At 36.4% G+C, this 14,460-nt stretch overlaps 2 protein-coding genes across 2 annotated transcripts in view; both read right to left on the bottom strand.

Moving 5' to 3' along the window:
• Positions 1-1,516, bottom strand: part of PDCL2 (phosducin like 2) — a 42,549-nt gene extending 41,033 nt beyond the window's left edge. The window contains exon 1 of the mRNA XM_017540239.2: positions 1,375-1,516. Within this exon, the coding sequence (XP_017395728.1) occupies positions 1,375-1,380 (6 nt within the window). The 5' untranslated portion in view covers positions 1,381-1,516. The remainder of the gene's footprint in view (positions 1-1,374) is intronic.
• Positions 1,517-4,126: 2,610 nt separating this feature from the next.
• Positions 4,127-14,460, bottom strand: part of NMU (neuromedin U) — a 30,575-nt gene continuing 20,241 nt past the window's right edge. Inside the window, exons 7-10 of the mRNA XM_017540346.2 lie at positions 13,023-13,097; positions 9,000-9,053; positions 7,641-7,680; positions 4,127-4,298 (exon numbers count right to left, since the gene is read on the bottom strand). Of these exons, the coding sequence (XP_017395835.1) occupies positions 7,645-7,680; positions 9,000-9,053; positions 13,023-13,097 (165 nt within the window). The 3' untranslated portion in view covers positions 4,127-4,298; positions 7,641-7,644. The remainder of the gene's footprint in view (positions 4,299-7,640; positions 7,681-8,999; positions 9,054-13,022; positions 13,098-14,460) is intronic.

The following is a 14,460-nucleotide window of genomic DNA, read 5'->3' as shown; positions in this document are numbered from 1 at the left end:
GGATTATAGGCATGAGCCACTGTGCTCAGCCATCGAATTTTATCTAACAGAAATGGGCACCACAATCTATTTGCTCAAACTATGAAGGCATTCACCATGTCATTAATAGCTGTATTTATCTCCTTCTTGTTCCCTTACTAGTAAGCTCTTAGAACAGGTCCGTATCTAAAACATAGGCACTGAATAACTGGCTGCTGAATTAATCAGTGAACAAAGGTTTATGTGATGTTGCCTTCATTCTCAATTACATTTCAGCCTAAATCTGGAAGAGCAGATGCAAATCAGGACAGATCTGCAATGTTTTTACACACATATATAATGTGCTTGCTAGGAATCCATTTTTAGCCTGAGAGGACTGGCCATAAAAAATTATATGTAATTGATGCTCAAAATAGCCTAATAAATTATATAGGATATACAAACACCCAAAATTAAATATGTAAAATGAGAAAAATCCTAGTGGTTTTAATTTGCGGGAGCAGGTGGGAAAAAAGGTGTTTCTGTAAGTTAGAAAGAGAATTATACTGTACTAAAAAAAAGAAAAGGAATGGCACAGGCTTCTGGTTAATAAGGAAACATTAGACAGAGGAGGAGCCTTCTAAGGAACATTTTGGAAGTCAGAGTTTTTGAGATGAGGTGCAAGAAACTCCAGGGACATTTGGTCTTAAGACATATGCGATTAGTAGGGTTTCTGTTCTGATCTTTTTTCTTTTCTTTTTTTCTTTTGAGATGGAGTCTCATTCTGTCACACAGCCTGGAGTGCAGTGGCGTGCAATCTCTCGGCTCACTGCAATCTCTCAGCTCACTGCAATCTCTGCCTCCTGGGTTCAAGCGATTCTCCTGCCTCAGCCTCCCGAGTAGCTGTGGCTACAGGCACACGCCAACACGCCCGGCTAATTTTTGTATTTTTAGTAGAGACGGTGTTTCGCCATGTTGGCCGGGCTGGCCTCGAACTCTGGACCTCAGGTGATCCGCCCACCTTGGCCTCCCAAAGTGCTGGGATTACAAGCGGGAGCCATCGCAACCGGCTCTGTTCTGATCATTTTTTCAAGTAGTCGAGGAAGACAATTAAATTGAATTACACTTAGGCTAACGTTGCTGGTCTATTTCTTAAGTCAAAAATAGTATGCCGCAATAAGATTTCTATGATTCCGGTGTAACAACTCTTAACCTTTTCTCCAGCAACAGACACGAGTCTTAAATGTAGAAAAAAATGGCGTTCTCCTAGAGGATTTTTCTCACAACTAGCACTTTTCGAGAACAAATGTTAGAGCTTAACTGCTGTGCCCGCCCTCCCTGTTTGTGTTCCTCGGCTTTGGGCCCAGCTGGAGACCCCGGGTGCTCCAGGGTCGCCCGGCGGGTCCCAACCCTCACCTGCATGATGGGTTGCTCTGCCCTTCACGAGCCCGCGTCGTCGCGTAGCTGGCGAGGCGCCACGGACTGAGCTCAGCGGACTCCTCCAGGCAGGAAGGGCGCCCGCTTCAGGCCGGGCGGTTTCCAGCTCCCGCCGGAGGAGAGAGAGGCGAACAAGGGCTTGTTACGCATGTGCGGGAGGGGCAGCTTGGTTGCCAGGCAATGCAGAGGCCTAACACAGGGGATGGTTGTGGGTACTTGACGTGCGGGGTCCTGGGGCATCTATCCCCAGCACTGCCTTTCCTGTTTGCTGTGTGGTGTTGGTCCTGACATTCCTGTCAACTGTTCCCTCCACCACCTCCATTGAATCAACCGAATGTTTCAGAGCCTCTTGCACCCTTGAAACCCTGAGACCTGCCTTCACGGAGAAATAACAAACCCTGGGGTGGAGAATCCTTCAGAGGAGGTGTTCTAAACCCGGGATCCACAGACTATTTATTGTTTGTTTTTGAGACAGGATCTTGCTCTGTCACACAGGCTGGAGTGAAGTGGTGGAAACACTGCTCACAGCAGCTCAACCTCCATGGATCAAGCAATCCTCCTATCTCAGCCTCCCAAGTAGTTGGGACCAGAGATGCATGTGCCACCACATCCAGTTAATTTTTTTTAAATTTTTTGGAGAGACGTGGGTTTCACATGTTGCCTAGACTGGTTTTGAACTCCTGGGCTCAAGTGATCCTCCCACCTCAGGCTTCCAGAGTGCTGGGATTACAGGAATGAGCCACCACTTAGCCCATACACTATATATTTGGATATGTTTTAGGAAATAGCTTGCCCCCAGCCCCCAAGTGTACACATAATTTTGTTGTATGTGTACATTTTTTCTGAAATTAAGAGCCATAACTTTCATTAGATGCTTAAATGGGACTGTAGGCTCCCCAACTTTATCTTAAAAATCTACCGCCTTAAGTGACAGCAGCTCTGGCTTTAGGCCAGGCACAGTGGCCCATGCCTGCAATCCCAGCTCTTTGGGAGGCTGAGGCAGGCAGATCACTTGAGCTCAGGAGTTCAAGACCAGCCTGGCCAACATGGTGAAACCCCATCTCTACTAAAAATACAAAAACTAACCAGACGTGGTGGTGGGTGCCTGTAATCCCAGCTACTCAAGAGGCTGAGGCAGGAGAATCACTTGAACCGAGGAGGTGGAGGTTGCAGTGAGCTGAGATCGTGCCCCTGCACTCCAGCCTATGAGACAGAGTGAGACTCTGCCTAAATTGGAAGAAAAAGAAAAGCTCTGGCTTTAGGTAGGATATCTAGACAGGTGAGTTCAAGGATGTTTACTGGGAGCTGCCAGGAACTTAAGGAAAGTACCTGGTGTTTTATACACATTGTTTTACACAGTTCCAGAGATATACTCACAGGATTTGGAAAATTTTAAAAAAATGCTTTTAATGACATAACTTTAAACTTGGATTCAGCATGGGACCAGTCCATCTGTAGTGCCTAGCTAATACTTAATACAAATCCTACACTCCTAGTAGCCCACATATGCTGTTATGTTTGTGTCTGAGACATGAATTAGTTAAGTATAAATAATTAAAAACATATCGTGATTTTTGTAATCATGTCTTGATATTTGTCTCCTCTTCTTCCTCCTCCTCTTTCTTCTTCTTCTTCATCCTAGGAACCCTAAAAATGTTGCCTATTTCTCTCTGGATTTCTGAGAGGCCCTGGGAGCTGCTGATTAAATTAATATTCTTTTCTTACTTTGACAGTCCAAAGTCCAGGCTAATTGAAGTACTGTGCACAGAACTAGCTAATGCTTCCCCATGCATTTGTGGCTTTAGGGCAGCATGCTCTCCTTGCTCTCAAGTCCCCACCTTATCAGGGCAATTTATTTTTCTAAAAATTTTTTTCTCTTCTGCTTCTTCTTATGTTCTTCACTCAGGTTGACAAGAAGTAAAATTCAGACACTTTGTTAGGAAAAGCTGTAACTTAAGCTATAATTGGTCAACATTAGGAAAACAAAGATTTGTTAGATACTCTGCTCTGAAGAATGTATGTATAGACCTAATCCTACCTACTCAAAAGAGCCACTCCTCTGTAATCAGCCAGCAACCTTCTTAATGGGGGAGGTGGCAATCTAAGGCAGAGGTCAGAAGGACAAAAAAGAGGAACCTGAGAGGGGATAAATTCAACCTCCATCTGAAGTTAATTCTGTGCCCGCTAAACATTGATTTGATGTTAAAAGTTCCCAATATGTGTTCATGATCCTTACTAATAAAATATTAGTAAGATTATTTTCCTTCTGCTAATGGACAAGACTAATTGTCTTTCAGATGTTGCTGGGTGAAGTAACTTATTTTAGGATAAATTGAATACTATGAGTTGCTTGAGAAAGTTAGTCTTCTGATATATTTGTAGCAATCAGAAATCCATTATAGTTTATAAATCAGAACTTGCTTATAGGACTATTGGATGGGTTATGGCCCAATCCTCCAACTAGTATAGTTTCAGTTGGTGCTCACATTCTAAGATTGGTAGCTACTGGGCATTCCCGTATTCTGGTGGTTTTGTCACTGACAAAATCCAAATACAATAAACTAAAACAGCTCATTAAAACTCAACTCTCTCTGAGTGCCTTTCATGAAAATATCAAAAAAGCATGTGTACCAGTACTGTCAAACCCAGCAGGGACCTAAGGAACAGCATTATATACAGGTTTATCACACAGTATTTCTCATTAAAACACTAAGCAAAAATATTTTAACACTTTTTATTTTCAACAAATTAAACATTTATAACATTGTTACAACTGAGAACACACTGGCAACACAGGGATTTTCAACAGAGTAAACTTAGCAAGGATTGTTTTGCAGAAGAAATCAAAATGTCAGTACATTTTGTATTCCATAGCATTGCTCTGTGGGAAATTAGCTGGCATCCTGTAAAAAAGAAAAATGGAATTAGATTTTAGTGTAAATGACCACATGATTGTGTGCATATAATGTTTGTATATAGACATGTCTATAAATATTTTGTCATAGAGTGATAACATTAGCATGAGATATTTCCCAGCTGTTCTTCTGTGTGTGTGTGTGCATGTGTGTATATATATATACACACACACACAGGAGGAACATATATATATATATATATATATATATATATATATATATTTATTTTATTTTATTTTATTTTTTTGAGACAGAGTCTTGCTCTGTTGCCCAGGTTGGAGTGCAGTGGCATGATCTCGGCTCACCACAGCCTCCACTTCCCTGATTCAAGCAATTCTCCTGCCTCATCCTCCCAAATAGCTGGGATTACAGGAGTGCAACACCATGCCTGGCTGATTTTTGTATTTTTTTTAGTAGAGACAGGGTTTCACCATGTTGGTCAGGCCGATCTTGAACTCCTGACTTCTAGTGATGTGCCACCTTGGCCTCCCAAAGTACTGGGATTGCCAGCATGAGCCACTGCACCCAGCCTGTCTGTTTACATATAATTTAATGTATCTCTAATGAAACACTCATTCTGTATGTCTGTGTCTTCCAAAAATTTACAGTATTTAACTATATAAAAGTGGTTTCCTAAAGCTCATTAATGCCAATAAGATCTATGAATAAGCTATTTCAAAAGCTGCATTTACTCCTTGTGTATCTATTTCCTCATATTTTTGCAACTAAATCATCATCCTATTTTATGCTTAACCACTTTCTAAATAAATATAGGCCATCAGGATAGAGAAAGGCCTTAGAAAATCAGATGACAAAAACAAAGAAAAAATGATAATTATATTTTTCTATTGGCAAAATAAAATGAAATCATGAGTACATTAGTTTATGTACACCCTAATCTTGCAAATAATCTGAATAAAGCAATTCTTCTCAATTTTGGAGGTTTTCTTTTACTAAATTCATCAAATCATGGACTTAATTCCATTTCACATTAACACTCTAATGCTTGCTTTAATGTTACAATCACAGGTATTTTTTCCCATTAAGTATTAAGCTATTTTTAAAATTTTGTAAATGCCAATGTATATTTATACTATTATAAAAGATAAAATAGTTTCTTTTCCATTAACTTTGTTCTTTGTTCTTTGAAAAAATGCAAAATTAAGAGTACGTTTTCTCATATTCCTCATGTGAACATGATTTATCAGGCATCTTCTGAAGCAGGAGTTAATAAGAAACACAGTTTGCAAATTCAAGTTCCTAATTATGTCCCATGAGCACATTAAATTTTTCTTTCACTTTTCCACTATTTGAATCCTTTATTCTTTCTTATCTAATTGAATTGGCTAACACATTAAGAACTACATTAAATAAGAAATGAGAGGGTATCTTTATCTTGTTCCTGACGTTAACAGAAATGCTACAAAGTGTTTCACTAACAAGCCAGCTACTGTACTAACCTGGTTTGAGACTGTTACATAAATAATGTCAAGAAAAGATTAATCTTTTCCTATAGGATCTTCTTTTAATAGAACAAAAATTGATGTGAAATTTTACCAAAAGCATCTATTGAAATGATCAGATAATTTTTCTTCTAATAGTGAAAATTTTTAACACATTTCTTAACATCGAACCATCCTTGAGCTGCTGGAACAAATCTTACTTAGTGGGGTCATAAAATTATTTAAGTATACTGATAAATACTATTTAATAATATTCCTTTAAAATTTTTACATTAATATTTATAAACACAACTGACTTATAGTTTCATTTTTTATACTATTTTTTAAGTTTTGGTATTAATATTATGCTGGCTTCATAAAAATATTTGGTGATTTTTCTTCTTTCTCTGAGCTGAAAAAATTCAAAATTATTGGCTTAGTAATTTTTGAGGTTACAGTTTCTAGATAACATTTTCCATTTTCCCCCCATAGCTATTACTCTGTTTGGTGTTTTTCTTTCTTCTGAGGTCAATTTTGGTAGCACCTACTTTATTAGACAATCCTCCATTTTATCCAGGTTTCCAAACTGTTATGTACAGAGATGTGCAAAGTACTCTTTTGTGTTTTTGATTTCTTCTCTGTTTTAATTTCTCTTTTCATTTGTACTTTTCTATATTTATGATTTTACCATTTTTCTTGATTACACTAGGCTAATTTATTTTTTGTAAAAAATTACTAATAGATGTTTTCTTTGTTTATTGTCCTATTACTATTTCTTAACATCAATTTCTTCTTTCATTTCTGTGACTTTCTTCCTTTTGCCTTCTTGAAGTTCACTTTGTTATTGTTTTGGTTTGGTTTTTTTGAGATAAGTTCTTGCTCTGTGGCCTAGGCTGGAGTGCAGAGGAAAGATCATAGCTCACAGCCTCAAACTCCCAGGCTCAAGCGATCCTCCCATGTCAGCCTCTGAAGTAGCTAGTACTACAGGCATGCACCACCACACCTGGCTAATTTTTTTCTTAAATTTATGTAGCAATGAGGTCCCAAAATCCTGTGCTCACGTGATCTTCATGTCCGAGCCTCCCAAAGGGGATTACAGGCATGAGCCACTGTGCCCAGTCTAAAATGAATGATATTTTAAAAAAAAATATGTTCAGCATAGAAACTAGATTTAGGATTACAAAAGGTTATTAGAATACACTTTGTTTCTGTGTTATAAATTTGTCAATCTGCATTCAAGTTTGACTTCAACACTTAATTGTCTAATGCAATACTGGGATTAACATATTTATAAACATGTGGGAATAGTCAACAGCTACTAAATTTCTATTGTATGTCCAGCACTGAGGTAGAAATTCTGGCAGTACAAAAGAAGAAGTCATTCTCTCATGTCTTTCCACATTTAAAAAAACTCTCTAGAAACTGGTGAATCACCAGCTTTTCTAAAGAATCTTTGAGTGTCAGTTATTTAGATGACAGAAGTACATTTGGTCTATAAATCTTGGCCCATTGTGGTTAACACTGATTACTATGATAAGAATTCATTCCTTGACATATCTTACTTGCACAATAAATGATGATAAGATCAATGTCTACAAAATTACTTACGATGATTGCTATTGCGACATAGTCTAAGAAATAAATGACATGGGCAAAGCAAATGAGGTCCTAAAATACTGGTATTTTCTTATTACAATAAAGCCCTTACAGCTCCTATCATTGTGGTATTTACATCGAATATTCATGTGCATATGCAATCAAATAATAGAAATATATTTAGCATAGTTTAATTTGTGACTATTTGAAAACAACAGAAAATTTCAAACTGGGTTGAACTGTGAAATGCATACCATTTATTTATTTATTTATTTATCTATCTATCACATACCATTTTAAATGAAACTTGCTGACCTTCTTCCATTTCGTGGCTGAAAAATAATAGATTAGAAATAAATCAGCATAACTAAACATGGAAGCTAATATTCATAGAAACAGCACTGATAATTTAGAGGAGTGTTTAATGTGCATCAGAATAATCTACAGGGCTTTCATCACATATACTGCTGGACCCCATAACCACAGTTTCTGATTTAGTAAGCCTGAGAACCCTAAAATTTGTATTTCTAACACGTTCTGAGGTGCTGCTAATGCTGCAAAAACCACCATGAACTAAATGCTATTTGACTTTGTTTATTTCCTTGATGGTACCAACATTTGAAAACAAGTGTTCTCAATTTTCATTTGATATGAACTTACTGAAGTCAGGGCTGTTTAGTTGCTTACTCCCTCCTGCTATCAGTCCAATTCCTTCATTCAGTCCATTCTCTAATTTGCTGTTAGAATTATTTTCCAAAAGGCAAATCTTACCCCATCTGCCCCCTCCTTAGCATTTAAAGTTGAAATTTCTTAGCTAAATATTTCATCAACCAACTCCCATTGATTCTTTAGGATTCAGCCAATGAAGTCTTCTCTGTACCTCTTCCATTTTCCAGCTGGAGTAAAATGCTTTTCTCTTGGAAACCACAGCCCTTGGATCAAAAGTGCATTTCACACACTACATTCTATTTGTTTACTTATCTGTTTTCTCCTAGAGCTATCTAAACTACTAGAGCATAGGAATGGAATTCTACCTGTTTTTATAGTCCCAGCCCTTGGTACATTGCTCGGCACCCAGTAGAAGTTCAATAAATAGTTGTTTAAATAATTAATTACAACTTTATGGTAATGTATTAAGGATCCAAACATGTTACAAAGTGTAGCTGCCTAAAAAAAACTCACGTTTTATAGACAATGTGGACAAACAAAATCAGAAATGTAATCCTGGAATTCTGTCTACTTATACCTTTTATTGTAGTTGAGTATTTTAATTTTAAGAATTTGTGAAAATGGTCATAACTCTTCCAATCTACTGAGTTAAAAATTGTGTAAATAATTCCACAGAACATAAGGAATAGTGTATCTTTAAGACACTTATTTTCTATACATCAAATGACAGGGAATTAAACTGTCTAATAGGTGAATGTTATTTGAGATGTTTAAACATGAGCAATAGATCAAAGACGAGATCAGAGATACTGTGGTATTGAAGCAATAAGGTGGTGACAGCAGTGAATGTCAGACTGTAACACCTGATGCCAAATAACTATAAACTTTAAAATTTAATTGAAACGTACAAGTTAATTAAATACACAGTGAAAGTGTTTTTCAATTTTGATGCAGATTAAAAAAAAATACAGTATGTACCTACCCTGAATAAAAAATATCCTCGACTTTGACTTGCAAAGGGACTTTGAAATTCTTCCTAGAAGAGAAAACGAAGTCATTACAAATCAACTAACACTGAAAATAAGGGCAAATTCTCCTCAAAAGTACCTTAAGGGTCAAAATTACTTTCAACTATCATAGCTAAACATAGAAGGAATCAGGGACTTGAACACAGAATTTTTGTATTATACCTGAAAATTTTCAACAATTAGCAGTATCATCGGAAATTTATATCTAAAAATAATTTCCTTATCAGTGTGACAGATTCTCCTTTCAGGAATTTTGTCAGTTGTATGTGTATTCATCAATAAGTAGAAAGAGAAATGACAGACACTTCATAATTGACTATATTTAAAATCTCCTTTCAGCATTTTGTTAGAATGAAATAATTTCTTTAAAATACATATTGGATGTGTTAACACATGAACAGGGAAAAATATAAAACAGAATTGTGTCAAAGCCAAAAAATATTATACAATATTTCTGCAGAAATGTAGTTTGAAATTGAGGGACAATTTTGGTAAGCTATGTTTATTCAATGAAGCTTTAGGCGAGATGTTCCTGATATAATTATATGTGCAGAATGTTAATTTTTAAATTTCCAACTATTAATAGGAATGACCCAATTACTCATAGTAAGTATATATTTTTCTCAAACATTTCATTTTAAACTTCCTGAAAAAATATGTTAACATTTTATGGTTTCCATAAAATTGGCTTATAGCTTCCTATTTTCATTAATAATGAACTATATTATAAAAGCATTATCAGCATGGCTATCACCATGAAATCTTTCAGCCAAGACCTTTTTCAACTATTCTATAATATGAATACCATCATATTAAATTATAAGAAATGGCTCTGCTATATGTTTAAATTCTGAGATACCTAGTTTGCAACAAATATATCTTAAATTCTCAATATTTGTATTTAATTTTCATCTTTACTATAACTCCCCAAATTACTTAAGATTGAAAAAAATCTATATTTAAAACTGTACACATTGTATCATGTATCAAAATATCACATGTACCCCCAAAATATGTATAACTATAATATACCAATGAAAAACAAAAAATAAAGTTTTTTAAGTTTTCAAAATTTAAAAAGATGTACACATATAACCATATGCTTATAGACCTATATAAGCAGTGTTCTCAGCTGAGCACAGTGGCTCATGCCTGTAATCTGAGCACTTTAGGAGGCTGAGGTGGGAGGATCATTTGAGTTTAGGAATTTGAGACCAGCCTGGCCAACATAGAGAGACCTAGTCTCTACAAATAATAAAAAAATTTAGCCAGGTGTGATGGCACACACCTATGGACTCAGCTCCTCAGGAGGCTGAGGTGGGAGGATTGCCTGAGTCCAGGAGGTCAAGGTTGCAGTGAGTCATGATCATCTCACTGCACTCCAGCCCAGGGGACAGAGAAAAACCCTATCTCAAAAAAAAAAAAAAAAGTTAATGCATATTATATTAAAGAGAAAAAACTAAAAGGCAGGACAAAATGTAAATTTAAATGCATCAAATATTTAAAACTTTCAAATGCAAAACCCAACATACAGATCTTTTTAGAGTCTTATCACTAAACATAGAGCAGTATATAAAATAATTTGGGAGATAGAGATAAACAAAAGATGTGGGAATGAAAGTGGAAGATGTCTAGCAAACAAAACTTAAGTGTTTTAAGATCTAAAACCTCATTTTCTTCAAGACTTCAAAATATTTCACTATGAGAAATACATTTTAAAATTGATGACTTAGGCCCAGCAAAACGAACACTCTCCTGTAATTGCATTTCTATTCATCTCTTACATTCTTTTCTTTCATAGGTTTCTAGGAAACTTGACTGGCTGCAAAATACCCTTAAGATTTATCATTTGTCTGAAAATATACATGGTATCACCGAAGGTGGAAAATTCAGTCAACGTACTAAACTGGACACAATACTGAGTGTGGTTAGCTTTGGTTTTGTAAATCGTGGCACTGAAATTATGTAGTCACACTAATGATTGTTGGTGTCTTTTAAGAAACGGAAGCTTTAAGTGGAAATTCTTTACTTATTCATAACTCAAGCAAACACTGTTAGAAGTAAAAGTTAAATGAAAAAAGCATATATTACTTCTAGAGAGTTTGATGACGACTGCTTTTTTTTTCATTCACAAATTCTAAAATTTTAAGGGGCTGTTTCCTATGATCTAACATTTCTCTTTACAGTTGGCATCGGATATTGTCATCTTTGATGGAAGTTTCATTTAAGAATGTGAAGATTCTAGGGAAGAAATACTGGCCATAAAAATACATTTTGAGGCATCTATTCACCTAAACTCTATGCATTTTAAAAAGTACCTGAAAAGTTTGGGTAGCATTTTAAGAATAAATTAAATACGGTATTGAAATTAAGGAAAATTTTGATCTGAATTCAACTTTTTTTTTTTTTTTTTTTTGAGACGGAGTCTTGCTCTGTTGCCCAGGCTGGAGTGTAGTGGCATGATCTCGGCTCACAGCAATTTCTGTCTCCCTGGTTCAAATGATTCTCCTTCCTCAACCTCCTGAGTATCTGAGATTACGGGTGCTACCATCACCCCCAGCTAATTTTTTTTTTTTTTTTTAGTATTTTAGTAGAGACAGGGTTTCATCATGCTGGACAGGCTGGTCTCAAACTCCTGACCTCAGATGATCCGCCCACCTTGGCCTCCCAAACTGCTGGATTACAGGTGTGAACCACCATGCCCCGCCTGAATTCAACTTTTAGTAATAAAATACATAGCTCAAAAATAACATAATAAAAATATCCAAGATTAAACTATAAAGGGAGCAGCATAGTGAAAAAAAATTGCCAAGATCAGAAGTCAGAAGACTATGTTGTACTTTCTCTTACTAATATGATCTTGGGAAACTCCTTCAACTATTCTAGCTTGCTTTTCCTTTTGTAAATGGAAAATAACATTACTCGTATAAGTGCTAACAGAGTTCCCCAAAGAATAAAATGAGATAATATAAGGCTGAAAATCATAATGTATTACAGCAAGGGAAGGCATTACTTAAAAATAATCCTAGAAATTCTCAGTGTTACAAGAGTTAGGATTCTTGTTAAATGACTATAAAAACTCCACAGTGTAACACAGTAAGAATGTGTTAATGCAGTTACATTCATTTTACACACAGATACTGGATTTAGGTCACATTTTTTGTTCTTCGTGGAAAAAACAAGGTAATACATTTAGTTTCTGGTATTTACTTCGTGAACCTTATTCTTACTGACTTTTTTCTATTGTTTTTGAGACAGTCTCGCTTTGTCACCCAGGTTGGAGTGCAGTGCAACCTCTCCCTTCTGGGTTCAAGTGATTCTTGTGCCTCAGCTTCCCGAATAGCTGGGATTACAAGCATCCGTCAATAACTCCCGGCTAATTTTTTTTTTTTTTTGTATTTTAGTGGAGAGGGGGTTTCACCATGTTGCCAAGGCTGGTCTTGAACTCCTGGCCTCAAGGGATCCACCCACCTGGGCCTCCCAAAGTCCTGGATTACAGGCATGAGCCACCAGGCCTGGCCTACTCTTACCAACATTTAAATACTTGAGCAGAAAGCTTGCCATCCTAGCTATTTGCCAAACTGGATACAGAGGGGCAATACATTATTCTTTATTTGTTCTCTTATTCCTACCTAAGGACTGGACACAAGCAGTGTCCTTTTTTAAACAAAGAATAGGTTTCTCACCAGGAGAGTAATGGCTTTTGGAAAAGAGTGTAATTCCAGCTTTCCTCAATGTCCACAGCTTCAACTAGAAGGGACACAATATGGCAGAGGGCTGGGGGAGGGCAGCTTGAACAACTCTCTTCTGAAGTGTGAAAACTACTCTGCAAACAGATGCTCTTACATTGGCTAACTGGGTATTAGTGTGGGTTTATCCTGAAGAGCAGCATTTGATGAACTGTCACAGCTGGGAAGTAACAGAAAGGGCTGCCCCACACGGAATGGCAAAGCCAGCATGCAGTTTGTGTTACATACGTCCACTCCGAATCTCTTCATTCTTCTCTCATGCAGGCGAGGAACGAGCTGCAGCAACGGATGCACGACAGACGACTGAGGGGACATGAACACACAGGCAGTGAGCACATGGCTTCTCAGCACTAGCCAGCAAGATGGCTTCCTATTTGTTTGTTTGTTTTTTAATCGATTAAACTTGTCCCAGACAAAACAGAACATTAAAGATGTCACCTAAAACAGCTCTTTGGAAGCAATTCAAAGAACCGTGGAGAATAAACCAAGAGGTGGGATAAAATTTGGTAGCTCTGCACCGGGATTTTTGTCATCATACTGAAGAAGCACTTTCCTAAGGGCTGTGGCTCTTTTGTCAACTGTCAGCCAGTAAAGCTTCTCACTGCCTCTTTGAGAGGCAAAAGGCAGTCTGTCTGCTTCTAGACTTATTCAAAATAATCTGGGCCAGGTGAAACCCACACTGTGAGTAGCAGTTTTCGGCTATAAACATGTTGATCCAGAAGATTATACTATACACACATCTAATAACCTCCTTTATAAATTATATACTTAAAACAGAAACGTAGGGAGCAAGACAACAATATGTGAAAATGACAATGTGTTCTTGATAGTGAAAACTGTGACTAAGACGCATTTTCCCAAAATGTAAAGTTGCCAAGCCAAAGAAAATGAAAGCACACTTGAGACATGTAGCTACCTACCTGATATTGCTGCATTTTTAAAAAAGGTGTGGGTCACACTGAGACTTCTCATTAATGTTAAATTCATTTAGCACATGGGTTATGTTGAGCCCTGTATGACAGTTATCTGTTAACTAGTTCAATTTCTACTTGGTATAAAGCCAGTATAATCTTTCATCTCCTCATACATACGCATATTCCATGTGATAAATATTTCAAACTGAGTGAATACAGTTACCTTTCCACAGGTATGTATCGGTTTAAAATACGCTATGTTCCTCATTCCCTAAATGGGTTCATGAATGTGAATCACAAGCGTAGAAACAATATTATAGTCAAATAATTTCTATGTATTCTAGATTGAAACACCAAGTAGGTGGGTTAGCATTTTTAAAACCCATGTATACAAAAAGAAAACTACCACTAATACTACATGATTTTAAAGTCAACTGAATTCAAGTTCCTGGTTTTTGGCTAACCTTAGAGAATACATTCTCACATTAAATGTCTAATTACTAATAAGAAGATCTTAGGAATAGAAGAGGATATTTTAAATTATATATCATTACATTTTTGACAATCATCCTTGAAAATAAATAAAAAAAATGCCCTTGGATCACATGATTTTTTTCTTTGCAACAATTGCAATTAGAAACAATATATTTTACTTACTTCTTTGCTTTTTATTTTCTTGGCCTTTACAATGTGTTTCACAGTAGCAGGGATTTCTTTTTCTTTTCTTTCTTTCTTTTTTTTTTTTTTTTTTT

Source organism: Cebus imitator, unplaced genomic scaffold (assembly GCF_001604975.1).
Source record: "Cebus imitator isolate Cc_AM_T3 unplaced genomic scaffold, Cebus_imitator-1.0 Scaffold124, whole genome shotgun sequence".
Lineage (NCBI taxonomy): Eukaryota > Metazoa > Chordata > Mammalia > Primates > Cebidae > Cebus > Cebus imitator.
The sequence above is the reverse complement of the archived record's forward strand: the minus strand, read 5'-3'. Positions and strand labels throughout refer to the sequence as shown.